Source organism: Notothenia rossii (assembly GCF_949606895.1).
Source record: "Notothenia rossii genome assembly, chromosome: 9".
NCBI lineage: Eukaryota > Metazoa > Chordata > Actinopteri > Perciformes > Nototheniidae > Notothenia > Notothenia rossii.
The window spans coordinates 48,170,337-48,195,367 of NC_136907.1; the positions used below are offsets into that span (position 1 = coordinate 48,170,337).

General features: G+C 40.3%; 2 protein-coding genes and 1 long non-coding RNA gene across 3 annotated transcripts in view; all 3 read left to right on the top strand.

The window, feature by feature from the left end:
- The window catches only part of LOC307019244 (cadherin-18-like), a 323,849-nt gene that overhangs the window by 43,668 nt on the left and 255,150 nt on the right, over window positions 1-25,031 (top strand). The gene's annotated exons all lie outside the window — the stretch shown is intronic.
- LOC307019247 (E3 SUMO-protein ligase KIAA1586-like) lies at window positions 12,858-16,345 on the top strand. The gene is made up of 3 exons (XM_079649982.1): window positions 12,858-13,303; window positions 14,581-14,676; window positions 14,843-16,345. The coding sequence occupies exons 1-3, from the start codon at window positions 13,078-13,080 to the stop codon at window positions 15,502-15,504; spliced, it is 984 nt and encodes a 327-aa protein (XP_079506108.1). The 5' UTR covers window positions 12,858-13,077; the 3' UTR covers window positions 15,505-16,345.
- LOC307019249 lies at window positions 22,401-23,612 on the top strand. Its single transcript, XR_013802614.1, has 3 exons — window positions 22,401-22,770; window positions 23,335-23,395; window positions 23,478-23,612. It is a non-coding gene; the product is annotated as an uncharacterized lncRNA (long non-coding RNA).

The window sequence follows — 25,031 nt, forward strand, 5'->3', positions numbered from 1 at the left end:
AATGTGCTGTAATACACAACAAATTATTTATTCCTAAACTTGCAGAAAGAAAAACTAAAGTGTGACATTTAATCACATATTTATATATCAATCTTATACACCTTGAATTCTTGTTGGCCAATGATACCCATACCCTTTGAAGATGAGCTGGGAAGTTGAATATTGTGTTGGCACAACACCATCTTTAAGCCTTACAGTCTGCCCCGTCCTGTCAAAGTCCTCATTCCTGAAGTGCTCACTGCAGAGCATGTCCTGCCAGAGGAAACAAAACCGTCCCTTCTTAGGGCAAGTTTCCATTACCTTGTCCTCTCTCCGGTTTTGGGAAACCTTAGAAACATGAGAAAGTAGTAGCCAGATATATAAATTATTTTCAACATTTTCCACCCTTCTTTCCTTTAACATTAAGGGTAAGGACAAAAATACACAACTAAATTATCATATTTTTGGGGTAATTTTATGTATGTATGTATGTATTCATGCAAACTTTAAGAATAAGACAACCACACTAAGAGTTATAAAAAAGGTGTCCATAAGAAACATTCAATAATTGTGTAAACAAATGGTACCAACATATTATAAAAAGCCTGGGTCAACAACAAGCTTGCAATACCATTATCTCGCATAGCCCCACTGATCCTGTGTAGCAGGACTTATATTGAGCATACATCCACGAAGTAACTAACGATTATCCCTATTATAGTCATAATATTGTCATATCTTACGGGTTCTTGTTTTTCGAGACTACGGTGATTAGAGCATCCGTAGGCTTCACAAAAGTCAGGCATCTTCACTGATAGGCGTACTTCTGGAAACACAAAGCCAGCAATTTCCTGTATCATAATGTATCTAAATGTAAGATGTTTTTAACAAGCCAAACCGCTTGGAAGAAATAATTTGCAACTTAAGTTATGTTGAAAAGAAAGAGCAGTTCTGCCTCTCCCACTGGTGTAATGTTGCTGGGTCAACTTTGTAATACTAGGTCTCACTCACATCCTCTTGTTATTAGCCAGCTAATAAATACAACCACATCCACAAAGATTTTCATTTAGACAAAAGATTAGGTTGTCATAAAAATCGTTATTGGTCTCAGGAAAACCTGTATATAATTGAAAATCTTGATTGTGGTCTCAGCTTTGATGACTTGCGCAAGTAGCTGTGACACACAACTATTCTGCATGATGAAGTTGTTTTTAGAAAAGAAAAGCTGCAATTTCAACATGTCCAAGCATCCAGTATCATAGCTATGCTAATAACGTTTATAATAAACCAAACCGTTTGTAAATCAGTCAATATTTCAGCGAGTTAAGAGTATTTTTGTGCAGACCACTTACCTTACAACAGCTACCATAGAGCATACCAGAGTAGTTGTTGACTGTGGCAAGATGGCCACCGGTGAGCTACGCTGGCGACTCCCCCTTCAGCCATCTAGCCTTTATATATACATCTATGTGTATAATGACGGGTAGATGACGAATAAATTAACATATAATAAATAGTTGCATTCGGTTTTTACCACCTGGCTGATAAGGGCACACGCTCTTACGTTAGTAATGATTGTATAAAAGCAAGGGTGTGCAATAAACAGATACCATCAGTTAGAGAGTCTGACCATCATTCAGCCGGGGACGCTACAATTATTGTAGTGAATGTTTAAATTATATCAATAAAGATTAAGCCCCAGAAAGCACATGGCTACTTAGCATGTAAAATGAAGTCATTCTGCATGTTAAGTAGCCATGTGCTTTCGTGTTATCAGCTGAATCTTTATTTATTGATTAGATCACGTTACTCTGGTGATAGCGTTCAAGGCAGCCTATGTCTGAACTCGATCCTTAGAGTAATGTGTTACGGAGCCTTCTCTTCAATCTTTGTTCCACATAACAAGCATTTTGTGCTGCTCTTTCCCAATGTGGAAGCAGAATGTGTGAAAGCATACAGCAGCATTACAGCACAATGCGGGGTGTGTCTCTGGATATCTCTAGACTGGAATAGCGGGGGCGCGCCCGTGAACTCGCCTCGCAGGTGTACACGCCAGGACAGAGTACATCTGACTCGAGACAAAAATCGGCACTCGAGTCCAACTCGTTTGTCACTATATCACTGGTGTGTATGGGTAGGAAAAACATTTTTACAATGACTTCTGCTCAAATGCATGTGTTGTATCGGGGGACGACTTAAAAGCCAATAGAGATGGTGGAGATGTTCACTGCTGGAACAATGTGCATTAGTGGCCCCTGTAGGTTTCCTTCTCTGAAGGAAAGACTGCAACAGATTTCTGCATAGAAGAGTAAGGTTGACTGAAAGTTCACAAAACTCAGTTGGCAGACCGACTATCAGGGTGTGCCCTTGCACTTCTGCAACTTGAAGTAGTGTTCCCCCCAGCAAGACATCTAACCCCCTGTGCTGCTAAGACTGAGACTTGGCATTTGCAGTGATTTCTCTAGAACTGACTGTCACACATTCCTGTTCTACTGGTTGTTTTGCTACATTGGGTATCATCAGAATTGTAAATCTGTCTCATGACCTATATGTGCTGTCAAACCCAGCATCACTTTTATTCTATACAAATTGTGAAAGAAAGTACAACTGTGGAATAAATAATGGGATCTGTATGCACTATTCTGCATTAGATCAAAATCAGTTTCTGAGAGTCCTCCTGCTTTGGTTGGCTACCATCTAACCCTAAATCCCACAACCATTCTAGCCATCCCCCCATCAACCAGTGTCTTCTTAAGGAAGGCCTTTGATGCTTTACATTGCCTTGCAAGAGAAATACACTTGTATGTGAATTAAGAATAAGTACAGTCTACTGATACATTGAGAAATTACAAAATGTCAGGATGCATTAAATGTAGCAAGAGACACATTTACACTCAGTAATTGCTCAAGGAAATTGTCATAGCCAACTTTATACTTCCTCTAATTGTTTTTTATAAGGAACATTGCTAGGATACTTTTTTATTTAGCAAGTCTTCGTAACATTACAAAGTTAAATGTTTACATTAATACACTGAATTAATACCCCTTGTTTTATACTTGTCTTTAAAGGCCTCAAGTGGTAATTGTATTGTCTTGATGAATGAAAGATATTATGAAATGTGATGGAAAAAAAGTACAAATGCATTCTATGTCACAAGATTTTTTGTTAAAGGGCCACCAGCCCGAAACAGCCAGTATTTCCTCTGTAGGATTGTATAGACACTTTGCATTTTATAACTAAGAGCTTAGGGGCTTAAAGACCACTACTTACTATAAGCCTTCTGTTGGAATCAGATAAAGGTTAAGTAGCGCAGAAGCAATGAGGACTATTTTGGTGTAGCTGTGCAATGTGCAGCAGGCCCTTAGATAATAACATTGGCTTTAAAGGGGTAATGAAAGCCCTTATATAGAGGGACAATCTGTAACAGGAGTTTTCAAACCCCTAAACATCAAAGGAAGGGAACTGAAGCTAGATACTCTATCCATACAATACATTTATCAGAGTTAAGACATCCATGAAATGCCTGGAAGACTTAAACATTTTAGAAACAAAAAACTGTGGAAGTATAGCAATTCTTAAATCTAAAAAATGCTTTTTCAAAATACTCTTTAAACATGAACTTGACATGACTTGTGCTGAGAAGTTAACCCATGTGTAAAATGTGTAAATGAAAGACATGGGTTGACTGTCAGTGTGCGGCACAATGTTCCTTCACGAGCATAAGCAGCAGAAAGATATGGATACATAGACATTGACAAGGTGAATACATAAAATGACAATGTATGAGAAAGAAGATGATAAAAAAAAGTATAATAAAAAGGCTATATTTCATAATAGAGGGGGTACAAAGTAAACGTTTTTTCATTAAAATATATAATTCGTGAAGTGCATCAATTAATTTAATTTATTCAAAATTAAATGAATAAAATATAATAAAACCTAATAACAGCACATATAGATTCTATGTGCTGTTATTAGGTTTTATAATATTTTATTCATTTAATTTTATTATACTTTTTACTTTAATTTCTCATGAATATTTATCTTATTTTATTTTTTCATTGCACATCATAACTTTTTATGTTTGTATATTGCACTAAATGTTACTTTATCTTTTGTTTTATTCGTTCTAAAATGGAACAATTATCACAAAAACAATTGTCTACCTTAAAGTATTCCTGATTCAGATCTAATTGTTCATAATAGACCAGAGCGACTCAATGTTCAAATTAATAAATAACTAAAAACAGATAATTGGAAAGTTTCAAGTAATATCAGTCACAATGGTGTTGAGAGCACATAATTATTACAAAAGAAATACAGGAAAAGTCAATAAATAACAATTAAATGCAATTGAAAAGTTACTGCTGTCATGATCTCAGTTTTGGTTTATGTTGTATTGTGTCCTTGTGTCTTGTTTTACTTCCTTTCTCTGTGTTTCCCTCCTGTTTGATTGTCCAACTCTTTACACCTGCTACCCCTTCTGTCTGGCATGCCCTCCCCAGCTTTGTATTCTCTCTGTGATTAGTCTTGTGTGTTCTCTGTCAGTTCTTCATCGTTGTTTCCTCGCTTTGGTTCCTGGTTTCCTGTCTGTATTATTCTGGATTTCCCTCGTCTGCCATCCTGTGTCGTCCAAGTCTTTGCGGTTTGATACTCGTTGTTATTAAAGCTCGGCTTTTGTTCATACTTTATTCTTGCCTCCTCATCATTCTGCGTTTTGGTCCTGATTTTCATACTCCGTGACAATTGCAGGTGTGGTGAAATGATTGGTTATTAAGAATTTAAACAGACCAATGGATGGGAATGTATTGAGTTCACTGTACACTGTACAGTATGTTCCACATATAAGGGGGACAAAAACTACAAGCACATCCCAAGTTCAGCCCACTTCGATGGGAGGAAATCATTAGAGTGAGTCTGATAATATCCACATATTATGACATTACATTGCATTTAGCTGATGCTTTTATCCAAAGCGACTTACAATAAGTGTGTTCAACCAACAAAGGACAAACTTGAAGAAAACAGAATCATATAAGTACATCAGGTTTCATAGAGCTAAAACATTTCAAGTGCTACTCAACTGGCTTTAGATAAGCCAGTCCTTTATTAGTATACAAGTGCTTTGTTAATGGTTCTATCGCTCGAAGTGGAGTCGAAAGAGATGAGTTTTCAGTCTGCGCCGGAAGATGTGCAAGCTTTCTGCTGTCCTGATGTCAATGGGGAGCTCATTCCACCATATTGGAGCCAGGATAGCAAACCCACGTGTTTTTGCTGATGGGAACTTAGGTCCCCCTCGCAGTGCGGGTGCAGCAAGCTGTTTGGCTGATGCAGAGCGGAGTGCACGTGCTAGGGTGTACAGTTTAACCATGTCCTGGATGTAGGAAGGGCCAGATCCATTCGCGGCATGGTACGCAAGTACCACTGTCTTGAAGTGGATTCTAGCAGTTACCGGAAGCCAGTGAAGGGAGCGGAGGAGCGGCGTGGTGTGGGAGAATTTAGGAAGGTTGAAGACCAGACGAGCCGCTGCATTCTGGATGAGCTGCAGAGGTCGGATGGCACATGCAGGTAGACCAGCCAGGAGGGAGTTGCAGTAGTCTAGGCGTGAGATGACGAGAGCCTGGACCAGAACCTGCGTCACTTTCTGGGTCAGGAGGGGACGTATTCTCCTGATGTTGTAAAGAGTGTATCTGCAGCAGCGGGTTGTAACAGCGATGTTTGCAGTGAAGGACAGTTTGTTATCTAGGGTCACACCTAGATTCCTTGCAGTCTGAGTCGGGGAAACAATAGAGGTGCCGATGTTGAATGTTAGGTCAAAAGTGGGTCAATCTTTTCCCGGAAGGAAAAGCAGTTCAGTCTTGTCAAGGTTGAGCTTGAGGTGGTGAGCGGACATCCACTGAGAGATGTCAGCTAGACAAGCAGACATGCGTGCGACGACCTGGGTCTCTGAGCGGGGAAAGGACAGAATTAATTGGGTGTCGTCAGCGCAGCAGTGGTATGAAAAACCATGCGGGCTAATGACTGATCCGAGCGAGTTTGTGTACAAGGAGAAGAGGAAGGGACCAAGAACAGAGCCCTGAGGGACCCCTGTACAGATGTAGCACTGAATTTCAAACTCCAGCTTACAGCTTCCTGCCTACGACCTGCCTAAGACCAGTATAGAGGAATGTTAAGCCCTCCCACTATTTTCCAAGAGGGCGCTTCATTCACAAATACAGAAAGACAAGTTTCATGGACTTTCAGTTGTGTTTTGAAGAGCATTTGAACACATCAATATTTTAGATCAACTAAAGTATATCTAATCTTGTAATTCAATAATATATAGTCTTTATATATTAAATAATCATAATTATAATGTAAATATTTACATTACACTTCTTTATTTGTTATGCTCATACTTTTACCTTTACAATCGTTTGCTTTAATATGCAGTATATTTTTTGTATATTTTTGTGTTTGCTTCCTCCTGCTCCCTTTCGGACAAATACTGTATGATTTATTATTATTATTAATATGAAGATATTATTAAGATAAGATAAGATAAGATGTTACTTTATTGATTGAACATTTTAGTTTAGAATGTGCTGTCCCACGGTAATTCAGAAGGCTCACAGGTCACCAGTGACGTGCGGTGAGCTTCATGGCTGGTGAGGCACTGACTCTTTCAGAGTCAGATTTACATATATTATATTTTGACCTTAATCAAAATATTCGGTTATTTTCAAAAGCTTTTTTAGTCTGATGCTTCGATTCATTTTAAACAGACCGTTCAACAAAAGGATACCCAAAATCTAAATATTGGATTGTTCTTTCTTAGTAAGATCCCATTTTCATTACAATTGTGGTCTTACCTTGACTTGAAGATTAAGTCCATGCTGGACAAAAATCTATTCGTTTTTTGTAAAAGTCCTCCTTATCTTCCTGTAGTTTCAAAAGTTTGTTGTTTATGTCTACCGTCTCTGCGAATAACAGCAGCAACAAGAAGCTGTGGGCTCACGTGCGCCCCCTTCAGTGCGGCAGAGGTTATGGCTGCCTCTCCTGCTGCTTTTTTCATTGCCGTTATATGATGAGACCAGCGAGCCTAAATATCATATTTACGTTAAATAAGTTATTTAGAGACTATGGATGGCGAGGATACATTTAATAAAGGGATCTACAAACATTACATTGGTGACCTACAGTGAGATGGTAACACAGGCATGCGCTTAGGGCCCGCTTTCCAGCCAATTTCTGTGGGGTGACACATTCTGAGGTGAGGCAGAGCTCATCTGTGCCTCACCTCACCCCACAGTAACTGGCTTGAGCGCGCTCACAAAATAAGTGCCCGCGCTAAATTAGTGCCCGCGCTCCAGCAAGTTACTGTGGGCTTACGAGAGGCAGAGCTCGTCCCTGCCTCACTTCTCATCGCTACCCGTAGTTGTAGCGGAGCTCGGCAAATTAGCTGATTTTGACTTTAAAAAGCGATTGGAATCATACATTAATCACACTTACATCATAGATCAGTGGAGACATTTTATTATTATTACTATTTAGTTTTTCTTTTGTTGTTTTTCCGTTAAATTGGAGTATGACAGGGGAGGCTCTGCCTGCACGTCGCTGCAGGTCACATTCCAACCATTATTTAAAACAATAGGTGCTTTCAACCCGTCTACAGTTTGATTTGTATAGAGGGACCTCTGTGGCTGAATGGCCAGATTAGGTGTGGCGCATTTATCATAGGTGATCAGAGCTAACTGCCTGCCGTCAGATTTCATTTTAAAAAAAGATCGGATTTTAAGACTACTTCAGCGCTCATAAAAGATGATAAGAATAAGAATAATGGGTATTGAACTGGTTTCATTAATTAGTGAGTTTATTTAACACTAGAACCGCCAATCGGGTCAATTTGTGTGATGTGTGTTGTGTGTGTGCAATGTAACCTTTTTTCAATAACATATTAAAGTCTCCCAGTCCGTGACTTTTCCTGAAAGTGTGTTATGTAGCACCCTATGTTGTTAAAAATTGCATTCTAATAGCGGGATTTGACAGGTTTAGGTAGGCCTATACAAAAACCTCTGGCGGTTTTAGTGTTAAGGTAATTAGGTACAGTAGAAGCCCTTTTTTATCAGTAACGAATTTAGCAGTTGAACATAAAAGTCAACTAACTGAGGGTCACTTGCAATGACAGTGTTGTGTCTATTGTAAGCTTGTCACTCAGAGTAACCTACAGTTAATTTAGCTGCTGGAGAAGAAAGATCAGGGGGGGCGGGGGGAGAGAGCTGTGGTTGATGGGCCATTAGTTGTGTAAATACACAGCTGAGAGCTGCCGTTTCATTCAGACTGTTTAAAAAACGGTAACAACGGACTATTTTTCTTAGCGGATGCATGTCAATTTAAATCAATACATACAACTATTTTTTAAATCAATAAAAAAAAAATCGAAATCCATGAAAGCATTTCAATTAATACTGGGAAACATGTCGTTACTTTGTTGAGAATGTGGCCATGTAATAAGCGGGATAATTTGCAGCGACTTGTTCCTTATGGGGAAAATAGCACCCGTCATGCAGATCAGGATCCCTCCGCCACGCTTTGGGATCCTGATCTGCCGACGAGGCTCCATTAAAATATACATATTTTTGGTGAATTACTGAGTTTAGGCACGTTAATAACGTTTTAATGAAGTTGAATACAGTATATTCATATGTGTCAGTGATTTCATGTCAATTCGGCGAACATAAACATAAATGATCGTGGTGAAGATGATGATTAAATTAGGATTAAAAATCGAGAGCCGGGCTGCATTTCCTCCTGTTCGTTTTTTCGACTAAACAACATTATTTTGTTAAATAACAACATGGTGATGTTTTGTAAATGATTACATGTCTCTTATTTAGCACAGAGTATGATATCCGTGACATATGGATCTTAACAAAGTTCCGCTGTACATCCAGCGTACTGTATCTGACTTTATTTCACATGAGCTCCAGTGTGGAACCTCACTGCACCCCCTGGTGGATCAATGATTCATCATTGTATCTGTATCATCATTGTATCTGTATCATTCAATGATACAAATGAATGGCTTCATTATAATTACATTTATCTATCACAGGGGCGGTCTCAAGTCAAGCTGGAGGTTTTCCCTTGAGCGAGGGCAGATCACGCACCAATCACGGCCCTCTCGTTTCAAACTGTCTGAAATGAATCGCTACATCTGTAGTTAATTGACAAGGGTCGGACTCCGACCCTCTCCAAGTAACCCTGTAGGTGCGGTCTTTGAGGTATGAGGTGAGGAGGGAAAGTGCAGAGCCTGAAACTCCAAGTTCTTGGAGAGTGAAAAGGAGGATCTGATGATTCACCGTGTCGAATGCAGCAGACAGGTCCAAAAGGATGATGACAGAGGAGAGGGAGGCTGCTTTAGCCGTGTACAGTTCCTCAGTGACAGCAAGGAGGGCAGTTTCTGTTGAGTGACCTGCCTTGAAACCAGACTGGTGCGGATCCAGAAGGTTGTTCTGATGGAGATAACAGGAGAGTTGTTTAAAGACAGCGCGTTCAAGTGTTTCAGACAGGAACGGGAGGAGAGAGACAGGCCTGTAGTTTATAACATCAGACGGGTTGAGAGTGGGTTTCTTTAGGAGAGGGTTTACTCTTGCCTCCTTGAGACTGTTTGGAAAGTGACCAGAAGTTAGAGAAGTGTTGATGAAATGGGTGAGAAACGGTAGAATATCAGGAGCGATAGTTTGAAGGAGGTTTGAAGGGATAGGGTCCAGAGGACAGGTGGTAGGACGGGCAGAAGTAATGAGGGTAAGAACCTTACTTGGAGAGAGAGGGAAGAAGGAGGTCAGTGTGTGGGTAAAAGGTGGGTCTGGTGACCCAGCGGTGAGTAAAGGTGAGTCAGAAAAAGAAGAGCGAATATCATCAACCTTTTTTTCAAAGTGGTTAACAAAGTCGCTTGACAGAAGGGAGGAGGGGGAAGGGGCTTTGGGGGGGTCCAAGAGGGTGGAGAAGATAGAAAATAGTTTTATGGGATTGGAATAGGAAGATTGGATCTTATCTTGAAAGAAAGTGCTTTTTGGCTGAGAGATCGAAGCAGAGAAAGAGGAGAGGAGAGCCTGATAGGTTAGGAGGTCGTCATGGTGTTTGGATTTCCACCATTTCCGCTCTGCTGCCCGAAGGATGGTTCTATTAGCACGCAGTGCGTCATTTAGCCAGGGAGCAGGGGGGGACTGACGAGCCGGCCGAGATGTGAGAGGACAGAGAGAGTCCAGAGAGGATGAGAGAGTAGACAGGAGGGTTTCTGCAGCAGAGTTTGGAGGCAGGAGTTGGAACGAGTCAGAGGAAGGGAGGGCTGAGAGCACAGATGAGGCAAAGGTAGAGGGGGAGAGGGAACGGAGGTTACGGGGGACAGGTGCAGAATTAGAAGAGATTAGTTCGTTATGTTTGGAAAGGGGTAGAGAGAATGAAATGAAGAAGTGATCGGATGTGTGGGGCGGGTTTACAGCATTGGCGCCTCCAGACATTTTTCATAGGGGTGGCCAAATGGGGCCACTGAAAATCGTGACCGTTCGATCGCGGGGAGATTCCCAGTAGATCGCGAGATGTGTCTAAAAATAGAACAACAATATTCTGTTTTATCGTTAATGTCCTCTAACATAATCTTCCTGTGCCAGAATAATGCACTTGAACGCATCAAAGCTTTGTGATTGGCCGGCGTGACCCCATGTGTCGGGGCAGGGCTGGTGGGCAGTCCAAACTAGCTCGCTGACGTTGTCCGTGTCAACAGGAGTGACAGCCCGCACACACACAAGACCGCAAGTATGGCAGAAGCAAAAAAGCCCAAAATATATCATTTTCACTCCGAGTGGGAGGATGATTATTTTTGTATATATTCCAAAGTCCATCTGTCTCATCTGCAATGCGAGCGTGGCTTTATCGAATAAGGGTAATTTAGGAGCGGCATTTCAAAAAAGTGCACACACGCTACGAGACGGAATTCCCTCCTAATTCTGCCCTACGTTCCCAAAAGGCGAGGGGCCTGAAAGGACAGCAAAATGCACAGCAGTCCATTTTCACCAGGCCCAACAACAAGAGCAAGGCTGCTACCATAGCATCTTATCGTGTCAGTCACGTTCTTGCGAAACACATGAAGTCTTTCAAAGACGGCTAAGTTGTGAAAGAAGCATGGAGGCTGCCGACGTGCTTTTGGGGGACAGTAAAAATAACAGTAGCATTTCAACAGGTTTTTGATATAATAAAAACTCAAGTTAGATACCGTTATTAATCAGCTGTAAGTTTTAGTTTGTTTGAACTTATTCATTATAATTATTGGACAAAATAGTATAAGAATTCAAACATTAAGATCTGTTCTGTTTAAATTGATTATAGTCTACTATCAATTCAGGTTAAGAAACTAGTGTTGCTTGCATCCTATTTTAAAGGCATTTCTTTTTATACTCTAATAAAATGCAACAAAAAAAGGGTTTGATTCTATTAATTTTGTCTTTTTTATTGCACTTTGGCAGCAGATTCCTGTGTAGCTTCAGATCTGAGTTGTCTTATTAGTAAGCCTAATTTATACTTTTGTAGCAACACTATTTTTATATAATGGCAAAGAAAGGGTTCAGAGTCTTTTCTTTTTTTCCTGTGTCATATGTGGCAGCACTGTTCAATGTTTCTTGAACACATTACCCACTGTAGTATGTGACGTGTGAATAAACTCCAACTCTGTATCAACAACACTGTTGTGTAGCTTCAGTTAAATACTTGTATGTGTGTAGATTAGAAAGAGGTAAGATAAAGGATCTGCAGTATTTTATGAAGTATTCATCGTACGAAGGTCTGTTTTATACAAGTAGAAGTGTGTATTTACCTGGTAGTAGGCTGTCAGTAATGGCTACGACTTTCTATTTGGACAGGTAGATCTCGGCAGACTGGCAACTTTAAAAGTAGCTCTCGGTTCAAAAAAGGTTGGGCACCCCTGACCTACTGATATACTTTGGTTTCTTATTTTACATTTTCTGATACTATTCATCTGAAGTGAATATAATACGGATAGTTAACATTTTACTTCAAACAACATTTAAAATAACCTTTTTTTGTGTTATGTATACATGTGTTGGTGATTTATTGTTTTGTTTTTTATATATGCTAGTTTTTCTGTCAGGGTTTGAGTTTTTGTGTGTCTAGTTTTGGGGTTATTTTGCTGTTCTGTCCTCCCTGTCGTTAGTTTCCCTGGTGTGTCTAATCGTCTGATTTTGCTCACCTTGTGTTTCTCCTCCCCTTCCCGGCTGTTTCTCGTCTCGTGATTACCCCTCCCTGTATTTACTCTTGTCTCTTCCTGTGTTCAGTGTTGGTTCATTATTTGTCGTTCATGTCCCCCTTCGTGTTGGTCACAGTCACCTTTGTTTGGATGCTACCTCGCACCAGGGGGGTATACTACGAAGCAGGATTTTCGCTTAGCCGGCTAACTTCAGGGAAAACTCGGGGTTTCCGGTCCTACGAAGCTGGTTCTCTTTTTAGCAGGCTAGATCTCCATGGTAACTTCTGCTGTGCGGCTAACCTGCCCCGGAGCAGGTTAGGTTGCAGGCTAAGAGCTCAACTCAGTGAAAGCACTGCCTGCTGACCAATCAGAGCTCAGCATGCGGAGTTTAAAGAGATCAAGTCATATTACAGGAGAAAGGAAATACAGAAAAGCTACCGTTGCAGGAAAGACGGCCGGCAAAAATCACCGACTGTGTGAACGTGAACATTAATAGAATATCACCTCCAATGGTGTAGTCCAGGGTATACGCAGGTATACGGCGTATACCCACTTATTTTTCAGACACCATGGCGTATACCCACTTCTCAATCACCGCTGGTGCGCATTATTTAGTAGTGGCTGGATGTCATTTCATAGTACTGTGAAGACTCATGACACAAACCTACTCTGCCTCATATTGGCTAACTCTATGCCTTCGCTGGTTAGATTGGTCAGGTTTTCAGCGCGAGAACTGATGAAAAACCAATCAGAGGCAGAGTAGGGCGGGTCTTAATAAGGGAAAAAAACTGCATATAGACAAATGTTAATTTACTTTCAACTATTTGCCATTACAAAAATTGTATGAACTGTTAAAATGAAGCGAGCCATTCAGACTAAAATTTCCTTTTACTATAAACGTCCTTGTGGAACTACATCGGCCAGCAGCTCAGCTACAGATAGTGAGGCTAGAACACCGGAGCTGTTAGCTGATAGCCCTGTTATCATCAGCCCTGACATCAGCCCAACACCTGCGCTCCCTCCGTCCCCCTCATCCGTTGAAGAGGATGCTGACAGGGAAGGAGATGAAGACGACAATAACGGTGGGTCTCACTTCTATATTTTAAGATTTTTGTAACAAATCGTAGCTAGGTAGTCATATATACTAACATAAAAGTAGTAATAGCATTATTTTCGTTAATAGTTGGTTTCAACTTTTAAATTTAGTATTTCTGATTCTAGTGGCGCTAGTTAGCTATTATAGCTTCATGGCAATGAGCACAGCACACCTTAGTGAGACAGACAGACATTTGGAAAATACATCCATTATTTGCTGCAATCCATATTTATTACTCTGAACTTTATTGTGTCCCTTATGCTAAGTGTCTGCCCCAACTTTATTTTCCTGACATTTACATTTATCTTGTACACAAAATCCATCCCCATACGCCAGAGATAGCCTGAAGGCTTTTCAAGAGCATAGCTAGGTACCACGCAATCTGAAGAACGTTAGCGCTTAGCTAACGTTAGCTAACATAATGCTAAGATCATCGTGTGTTTGGTGACGTGACACAGCTATCTGCTTAATTGTAACATTAGCTGTGGCAACTGAAGATTAGTGTTTTGGATTGTCAGCGTTTTCCTGTCAAATGGAGATAAAAAATTAGCTAGCTAGCACTAGCAGCTACATAATTTGAGGTCAAATGTAGCTAGTGCTAATTTATAGGAGACTGCACAATCTGAGGGTAGATGTTGGCTGCCAGTGGTCTCTTCTAATTAAAGACAGCCATTTATCCCGCCGATCTACCTCTTTTAGGATTGAATAAAGTCTTATATCTGTGTTACTTTGGCGACTGTTGTTTCAGCCAACAGCTTAAAAATAGCAAGGGCATTTTGACCTTGTGCGACGCACAGCCAGATTCGGGCATAGCGACGCTACGTGGAATCCACGAATTTGGATACATTATGAAAACGGGTACTTTTATTTTGAAGGCAGGATGCGGTAGGAAGTAAAAGACTTATATGACGGTAAAAGTTTAAAAGTGCGTCTTCCTCACGAAAGGAAACGTGCTGTTGTTTACCAAGGACCTGGTTGAAAAGGGCACAAGGTTTGTCTGTGTTTAGGTCTAATTTGTGTGCAACATTGAGTCACGTCATAACGCCTTTTCTTAGAAGAGTTTTCACACTTTGTATTGACACAGCCATGGATAAAGCTACAGCTAGGCCCTGTGTAATTGACTATTTGACTATTTGGGGGCTAAAATGAAAAATCTAATAATGCAGATTATGAAGGTGACGACTTTACACTTTTGAATAGGTTATGGTCATTGTTCCCCTTTTATAGCCTATAATTCAATCACTTTTGTTGTTCTTCCCTTAGACATCAATAATGACTGGCCTGACCTGTGGACTGTCAATCAAAAAGAGGATTTTAAATCCAAGAACCGCTGGTTGGGATCCAAAAACAAAAAACTTGGTAAGTTTAGGTATCTTGTTAGTTTAGGTAGCTTCTGAAACAGTGGACACACATTAATATTGTGTGCGTGTGTGTGTGTGTGTCCTTTTATGTATATGGGAAAAATAGACCATGCACACATACAGCTGTGGATACAGTAGTTACATTGTATGTTTATGCTTCACAGGATGTCTGGTTTGTAGCAGTGTGAACTCCATTGGGATCAACAAGGAGCAAGGTGTATCACTCTCAAGAGAATGGATGAACTTTGAAATTCAAGTGTCTTCTCAGGGAAGTAGAGAAACAGGTCTGTCAGTCTTGAGAAATAAGATCAGGAAACATGCTTTGTCCAAGGCACACTCTCAGGCTGTGAAGGTGGCAGAACAACAAAAAGAATCGGCCATTGAGAATGCAGTGGAGGTTATGACTGAGTCCTACAAGAAGGAAACTGATGCTGTGTTCCGAACAGCCTACCATTTGGCCAAAAAGAACAGACCCTTTTCTGACCATGAGAGCCTCATTGAGCTGCAGGAACTGAATGGTGTTAAGATGGGCTCAATACTTCATTCACGTTACAGTACAACACAAATCATACAACATGTTGCCAGTGAGATGCAGAGCAAAATTGTGAGTAACATAATAGCATCATCCACGAAGTTAGCTGTCCTTATTGACGAGGCCTCTTCTTTAAGTCACAAACCTGTCATGACAGTTTCTGTAAAAGCGTCAATTGAAGGAGCAAGCCCTGAGTTCATATTCCTTGATCTAGTTGAATTAGACAATCAGAGAGCAGATGGCATAGAACAGGCTTTACTCACCTGTTTAATGAAGGCTGGCTTTACAGAATAGTGGCTTCTTGAAAACTGGGTAACATTTGTGTCTGATGGAGCCAGTGTCATGCTAGGAAAGAAGTCAGGAGTAGCAACCAGGTTGACCTCGAGATTCCCAAGGCTCTTTGTGTTGCACTGTATGAACCATAGGCTGGAACTAGCTGTGTCAAATGCTGTTGATGAGGTGACGGGTGTCAACCACTTTAAAATATTTATGCAGAAGCTATATTCACTTTATAGTATGTCGAACAAAAATGAGCGTGAACTCAAAGATGCAGCAGCTGAAGTAGGCTCACAACTTCTTCGCATTGGCAGAGTTTTAGATGTACGCTGGGTGGGCAGTAGCTTTCGTACTGTTCGTGCTGTGTGGACATCCCTGGGAGGTCTTGTGCAGCACTTTAAGAATGCGTCTTCCGATGAGATGAGGTCCACCAAAGAGAAACAAATGTACAGAGGTTTATTATACCGTCTTCAAAGTCCTGAATTTATCTGTGACCTTGGGCTCATGTATGACACTCTCCATGAACTAAGTGTCCTGTCACTGGAGCTTCAAGCTCATTCTATAACTCTGCTCAGAGCAGAGCATCTACTGAAATGCTCAATCAGAGTGATACAGTCTTTCAAAGAGAGTCCAGGTGAAAAATACTGTGAGGCTTTAGAGGCAAAAGAGGCTGGAGAGTATCGCTCTATAGCTCTAGTAGGAAATGCAAAGCTGAAGTCAATCAATCCAGGCCAGTTCTTACAAAGCCTTGTGAACAATCTTGAGCAACGCTTGTCTTTCGAAGATGCGGTCATCAAGGACTTCAGCATCCTTGATCAGAGTAAATGGCCATCAAACCCCAGCATTCGCCATGGTGAAGACCAGGTTAAGCAACTGTGCAAGCGATTTCACTTGTGCACAGACCAAGCACTGAATGGGATGCGAGACCTACTGGAAGAGCCCAATAGTGAGCCCAAGGACCTAAAACCACTCATGAACTGTATGAAGACATTCCCTGTCAGCACAGCAGAGTGTGAGAGGAACTTTAGCTTTATGAACAATATAAGCTCAGACAAAAGGGCTGTACTACTGATCTCAAACATATCAAACTTGATGATGATTAATATCAACGGCCCCCCTACTTCTATGTTTGATCCTCAAAAGTATATGAGGACCTGGTTGAAGAGACACCGTGCTGCCACTTCTATGCGTTCAAGGCAATGCGGTGTGAAAACTCCTGCAGAAAGTAAGTCTGTCTGGAAAATACTGTAATATGAGCACTTACTTAGAAACCCAGCACTGGGTTGAGAGAGTCACTTTGGTTTTCATGGATATGTTGTAAAATGTATATATTTTTGTTCATTGTTAACTATATATTGTTGTTTTGTAACATATCGTTTTGAATTTATTGTTGAATTATTTGAATGATGATATTCAATATTTGTGGTGATATTTATTTATATATATATATATATATATATATATACACTATATTGCCAAAAGATGGGTCACCTGCCTTGATGTGCATATGAACTTAAGTGTAGAGATGTTAAGATTCACCGATTCGCATCGGTGCACCGGCATAAACGTTCAAGATGCGAGTGCACCGGTTGAAAGAGTGCACATCGGCTACAGTTTGGGTTGAACTCGCGATGCATCGATTGCGTAGCGTCTTTGCATCGGTGGTAAAAAACCGATTCATTCATATAAAATCCCCTTATCTTGTCAACGTTCAGCAGAGACGATCTTTGATATCTGCTTCGCCACTACGGAGAACGAGAGTCTCAGTTATCAACACACACGGAAGTTGAGGAGAAAGAGAAACACAGCGCACCGAAAAATACCTACAAATCAAACGTTTGGCAACACTTCGGATTATTCAAGAAAGACGGTGTAATAGCCATTTATGCTATATAGTTGACCGCAGGTCATGGAGAGTAATAAGGTATCCGTAGACCTTTGTATGAGGTATCTTTATTACTTAACAGGTCTACAGCCATGATACATAGATCCGTCCTAGATGCGGACTTGCATACACACAGTATCACTCCGCAGCCGCACCCCATCAGTAACGTCCTGATGGTATATGTGCGCGGCACTATTACTACAGACGGTCAACTTGAAAAATCACTCGCAAATTGTTAACGATGCCGAGCCGCTTTAAAGTACACAAGTAGTACGAGGAACTTAGCGACGCACATAAAGAGGCGACATGGGGTCTGCGGCTGAAAAGAGAAACCTGAAAGTGAGACATATGAGTTAAATCACTCAGTGAGGTGTTCTGTCAGAGAGAGGTGTTTAGCTTACAGCAGCCTGTGACGGCCAATAATAATTTAAATGTCTTCCTTACTGTAAGCAGTTATGAAATACCTGTTTGTGAAAGGTTATTTGTTTTCTTTATTGTTCAGATAGAAACCACTGCTTTCTGCTCACTGGTGAGTTAGCCTCTGAGTGTTAAGCACATCAGGCTGGCAGCTGTATGGGCATTGCTCTATGGTAGCTGTTATTTGCACATTGTTAATCATGAGCAATGCATCCTTACATTGTTTAACTGTGAGGTGTTATACAATTGTACTCTGGAGAGCTTTTAAAGGTAAAAAAAATAAACGGCATGATGGGATGTGCAGTACCAAATATGTAAAGCACTTTTTTGTTAATGTATGATTTGCTGCATATCAGGAATAAAACAAAAATCCTCTGTCGTACCATATTGAAGTATCATTATTTTTGCATCGTGTTGAATCGCATCGTATCGCCCCGAATCGCATAATGTTGAATCAAATCGTATCGAACTGTATCGCAACAGGGGTGAATCGTATCGTATCGTATCGCCTGGTGTTTCAAAGGTATCGTTACTGTATCGTATCGTGGCAACGTATCGAGATGCGCATCGCATCGGCCTCAGTGATGGAGATGCACATCCCTACTTAAGTGACATCCCATTCTTAATCCATAGGGTTTCATATGACGTCGGTCCACCCTTTGCATCTATAACAGCTTCAACTCTTATGGGAAGGCTTTCCACCAGGTTTAGGAGTGTGTTTATGGAAATATTTGACCATTCTTCCAGAAGCGGCAACTGAAGTTGGATGAAGAGACTGGCTCTCAGGCTGTGCTCCTAATTCATCCCAAGGGTGTTCTATTGGTTTGAGGTCAGGACTCTCTGCAGGCCAGTCAAGTTCATCCACACCAAACTCTGTCATCCATGTCTTTATGGACCTTGCTTTGTGCACTGGTGCACGGTCATGTTGGAACATGAAGGGGCCATTCCCAAACTGTTTTCAAAGTTGGGAGTATGGAATTGTCCAAAATCTCTTGGTTAAATTACCTCACAAATGCGCTTCTGGAAGAATGGTCAAAAATTCCCATAAACACACTCCTAAACCTTGTGGAACGCTCTGCTTATTTATATAACAAATAATTCACTCATGAGAAGGAACGACAGATGTCCCGTAATATAGTGGAGTAAAAGTAAGATATTTTACTTTGAAATGTAGTGGAGTAAAAGTAAAAAGTCCCCCAAAATGGAAATACTTAAGTAAAGTACAGATACTTCAAAAAAGTACTTAAGTACAGTAACGAATTACATTTACTTCGTTACTGTCCACCACTGTGTGTAAGTAATACTGAGTAACTATACTGGGTTAATATTTTTGGGGTGAACTAAATAGAGTATGTCATTATAAAACAGGGCGATAATCCTTTGCACTATGGGCTGCTTAAAAAAAATTGCAAAACTAAGAGTATACCCACTTCTCCAGGGACCACTACACCACTGATCACCTCCCATCTTCAGAGCAATCTGACCATTATAACATTAGCGTTAAGAAAGCTTACTTAAATATCTGCCACAACATAAGTAACCGGATCAGAGTAACATTAAGTACAGTCCGCGGCATATCACATCATAATGTATCATATTTCCTTATCTGAGTCAGCTGAGCCGTATCTGGCCGTGCAACACTTACAGTGTCACATACTGTATGCAGAAGTATTATTTTAAGCAACACATTAAGTTGACGAAACACTGGAGACAAATGTAATTAAAGTCAGACCCACTGGTGTCTTAGACGGGGTAGTGATATCATAAACCTGTTAATGTACGCATTCAAACACTTTTTCTTTTTCCAGCTGTATTCACCTTGCAGGTGCAGCTATGTGGCTTTTATCCTGGATAAAGTGTTTGAGTCATGGATGTTTAAAGTGTAACTTCTTCATATGTCTAATATTATAGTTGACTTTTCATTCAGGATGTATGACGCTGCGCTGTCAGTACGCTTCTCCATGTTTGTGATTGGTCGAATGCTCCAAATACCACCCCTTTCATGTGAACACGCACCTAACTAGATAGGGCACGGCTGGCTTGAGCAATCCACTTGATAACCCGCGTCGTAGTACAGGTTTAGCGAGAGCGCGTATGTTTTGGATTAGGCCAACAGGCTAACTCAAACATATCCAGGTTAGGTTGAACCAGCTTCGTAGTACAGGCCTCTGTTCTTGGATTCTTGTTTTTGTTCAGCTTTTGTTTAATAAAGCTCGCCTTTTGTTTCCTTTTGAAAACTGCTTCCTAGTCAATCTGCATTTGGGTCCTACTTTTCCACAACCCTGACATGTTCTTTCCTTTTAAAAAGACAAATACAGCTTAATTTAAATAAGTTCCTTTATTGTAAGGCACAAAATGTTCAGCATTCTCAACACACACAATACACAACAGCAACACAACATGTTCTTAAGTTATATTATGTCTCTAGGTTATACATTGTTTTAGACTGAACAAAGCTGTTTGTGTCACACTGGGATCAAAGATGATTGACATGACTTTATTAAATCAGGTTTTAAAACATGACTATTTTATTTCAACAGGACCCAAAAACTCAAGGGGTATAAAAGGGTAAATACATACTTTGATTGAACACAAAAACACCATCTATTATTGACCTTTATAGCAAATTCAAAACATTATAAATGATACAAAACACCACCTTTTAGTATTAGACAGAAAATATGTGACGAGACATATTTCTATTTTTTTTAGATTAGTCCACTGTGGTGAGAGCAATACATATAGCTTGTATTCCATTTGTTTTGAAAATGTATATTTATACTTTATAAACAAACTGGTTACCCTGTTTTTAAATTAGCATACAGAACATTATGAAAACAAACTTGACTAATGTTCGGCTCATAACCTCAGAACACAGAAGAGGAACAACTGCATAGATTCTCGTTCCATTTTGAAGGAGCTGCAGACCTAAAGTGTGTAGAATACTTAAATGATTAAAAAGGTCACAATCACATTAATAAAACTGTATTTAGGTTTTAGTTTCACTTTTACAAAACAGAGTTCCATATGTACTTTCTAGCATGTATGGCCATCTCCTCACTAGCCCTATGCTGCTGCTCTCCTGCCAGCTCTGTCTTTCCTTTACTCATCTTCTTCTTAAAATAGGAAGAGATGTCTGTTGACTTTCTCTTCATTTTCAAATTGACATCACACAAAGAAGTGATTAATAGTAGCCTACGTATTACACCAGCCCAGCATACCGACATCAGCTAACATTAGCTTAGCAAGCTGAACTAACGCGAACTAGGATAGCCGCCAAAGTGTGTTAACCAGGGTTCCTGCAGGTTTCGCCTACTCAAATGTAAGACTTTTTAAGACCTTTTTAAGACCACTTTGAATAGAATTTAAGACCTATTTCATGGCAAGAAAGTATGAAGGAAAATTGCTATGAAAGAAGAAATACGTCCCATAATTACTAACAAAGTAAATGTATTCATGTTCAACATAAGAACAATGACTGAACATAACACCTTAACAGTACTCAGAACTGTGTTGGCGTGTTAGACAAAAAGTGTGTGTGTGTGTGTGTGTGTGTGTGTGTGTGTGTGTGTGTGTGTGTGTGTGTGTGTGTGTGTGTGTGTGTGTGTGTGTGTGTGTGTGTGTGTGTGTGTGTGTGTGTGTGTGTGTGTGTGTGTGTGTGTGTGTGTGTGTGTGTGTGTGTGTGTGTGTTAGGGCTGTGCAGTTAATCGTATTTGAATCGCAATTACGATTTTGGCCTGCCACAATTACGAAAACAACATAGTTGGAATAAACTGAATTTTGCTTTGCTAGGTTGTGACAGTGCACTACAACATATTTGATCTAATTAATTTTAGTAATTAATTTTTATTTATCTTATTTATATATGTTTAGTAGCTTGTGGAAGTGCGCTCCAAAATATTTGTTGATCTTGTTTATTGGTATTTAATATTTTGATATTATTTATTTAAATGTATAATTTATTTTTGTATTGGTTTTTCAGTTGAATTATACGTTCAGGGTAATCAACAGTTAAAAATATACTGTTCAAATTTTTTTTTTTTTTAAAGTTCAATAAGTGGATGTTTTGAAAGTCAATGAATAATCGTATTGTGTGTGTAACAAGAGCTATATTCAGAGCTCTGCTGCCTTGGCTACACTATTTCATCGTTGCTGTTGCATGATTGGTGTTTAGCTACGGTATTTAGCACCTCCGCTTTTAGGGTTGACGTAGACCCAAACGTCGCCCGGAGGTCCCCCGGTGTTGTTGCGGGAGCTGCTGCACTAGCTAACGCTACATTAGCAAAACAAACGCTAATTTCTTTTGCAAAAGCTGCAGCGGGCTTCAAACACGTTCCCCTCCACTGGTTTCAACCAAGCACTAACTTCGATGTTTTCCAACCAAATACGGTTGAACTTACACTTCCCCATATTTATTTGTAAGTAGATTCGAAGATACCTGAGTTTCTGACTGCCGCTAACTGAAGCTTGGTTGCTAAGTTACTAGCTGGGTGTTCTCCGATAAGGGGCCGGAGGAAACAAAGTTAGTGATTACTAGTTCCATGTTGATTTATTTCAATACAAATTGTTGGGGGGAACTGAAAGGCTATTACCTTACTGGTTACTTTTCAGCCCGGACATTTCCCCCAAAACACATTTAGACGCGATCTCAACACAGAAGTACCTTTTAAACCAGCAAAGAAATCCAGAGACTGCAGGGAAGCGTAGCCAGAGAAGAAGTCAGCCTTAGGAACAGCTGACTGTTAGTTCCACAGGCCCCCTGAAATGAGATGTTGGATCGAAGTGGAGCCAGCGCCATATAGATAGAAGAGTTACGACATCTCCGTTCACTCCAATGGACCAGTTGTTTTACAGCAATGGCGGATCGTGGAGCTGTCAATAGTTCCCCGGAAGTTAGCTTGCCGCTGACTTGCGGGGCTATCTGCGGCTAGCAGCGCAGTAGAGTTGCAGCATAATAGACCGTTCGTGTTGGACTTTTAAAGGTAAGAAGACGTTTAAAGATTTATATTGCGGATATTATCAGCACATCTGAGTCAAATTAACATGTGTATTAAAGGATGTTAGTGGATTCCGGGAAGATTATCCCTAAATCTACTGATTTAGGGAACGTTTACAGATAAACGATTAGGCTAGGATTCCAGATAACGTTAGCAACACACGTTAACCACAAACAGCCTATTAATCCCTTCTCCTAATGTTATTTCAACCCAACTTTGTGGAATTAGAGAAAAGGGGCTTCTTATAGTGCTTTTATCCGGGGTGGAGGGAGTTAAATATAACATTGGGGCGTGTGATTGTAGTGGGTGGAGATGGTGAAATGAGGATATCCATTTTAGAGTTCAAGCTATTATAATATAGTTCACGTTACACAATAATAAGGAAGAGAGCTATTTGTGTGATACATCGCTATTGATATGGATTTAGAGTGCATATTTGAGACTTCCAAACAGTAAACAAAAACTTAACTTATGGGTGAGTGTTTTTAGCAGAGCCATATGATGTCCTTGTGATTCTGTTGATTATTACCTGTCTGTATTATGTTGCAGCTCAGCTGATTTTGGATTGATGGCAAATGGAGAGGGACTTAAGTGAGAGTGAAAACACCAGGTAAGTTTCAAATAGGTCAGCAATTTCCCATCCTATAGGTTGCTAGATGTATTTAACCCTTTCTCCTGTCTCCCTCTCTCAGCACAAGAACCCCAGATGGATTCAACGGAGCCTGAAGACCTGCAATGAGACCCTCACCCTGAGCCTGAGTCTCAACTCCCAGAGCTTTGCAAGCCTCTCCCTGTTCCTTATTTTTATTAAACAGACGTTAAGCTTCCCAATGGTGTGGTCTTCGTTTTGTGAAAAATATGATTACCTCACATATGTTGTTGCTGTTGTTGTCTTTTGTGATGGTTAAATTGCTCCTGCTGACTTGAGCCAGCCATTCTTTCCTCCTCTCTGTGTCAGTGGGGAAACTTTACATGTGTATTCCTTTCTCTGAGCGCTTGGAGCATCCCCAGGCAGCACAGCAAACCATGGGGGAGACTATACCAGGACAACACAGAGGAAAAGGCACAGACAAACTGCATGATATGCTATTCAGTGTTTATTGAATTCCATTTATTTACAATGGATGTTCCTAAAACAACACATTTAACATCAACATCATGCTGCTGCTAGTGCTTTGAGTCAGTTGACAATCATTGATAGGCACCTGTAGGCCTGTCGCGATAATCGATAAATTGACTTTTCGTACGATAAATAAAAATGGACTCGATAACTTTTCTGAGCTCGATAAATTGCCGTTTACATGCGTGTTTGTTTACATAAGGATGTGACCAGCATTTTAGCTAGGAGCGCTGTGGCTGCCAGACGAGCTGTGGCTGCCGTCCATGCGCGCTGTGAGGGGCGGGGCTGACACACAGCCAGGTCAGGACACTGTGTGCACGTACAGCAGCGTAGCAGGCAAATTAATAATATAGCGACAAGCGGGAGACAACGTGTGACTTACTCGCGGGGAATTTAAAATGAAATGGAATTGGTTACAAAACCTACACATCTCGATTCTCCGGTGTGGCAGTATTTTGGATTCAAGCCAAATCAACGAGGCCAACCTACGGACTTGAGTGAGCCGGGCGGTGTGTCGCATTTGTTTAAAAAAGGTAGCGACAAAAGCAGGCAATACCACGCATTTTAAACTACACCTAAAACACAACCACTCCATTCCGTTTTCCCAGATGGTAGCAAACACGGCAGCTGGAGATGGAGAGCCCCCACCTTCCCGACAGTTTACAATCAAAGATGCATTTGCCCGGCAATGCAAACATGTTGGTGTTCCTTGCTCGAAAACTTCGAAAAACAGATTTGGATATGGCCTGTTGAGGCATCTGGGCCTTTGTATGGACAGTGGACTGTACACATGACTGTTGTTTTAAGGAGATTTTTTTTGCTTGTGAGACAATGTGTGCTCATATTGATTTATTTATATATATATATTTATATATATTTATCTATCCATCTATATAGAGATGGATAGATAGATGGATTGAGAGCTCTGTTTTCCAGCCTGAGTCTATTTAATTTATTGTTTTGGTTGTGTGTGATTTAATTAATTTATTATAATTTAATTTATTTGTTTTATTTATTATATATCATTTGTATATTTTAATATTATTTCACATTTCATTTGCAATGTTGAATGTTCAATAAAAAGTTCTGTTTGAAAGGATGTACTAGAATTATTATGATATATTAT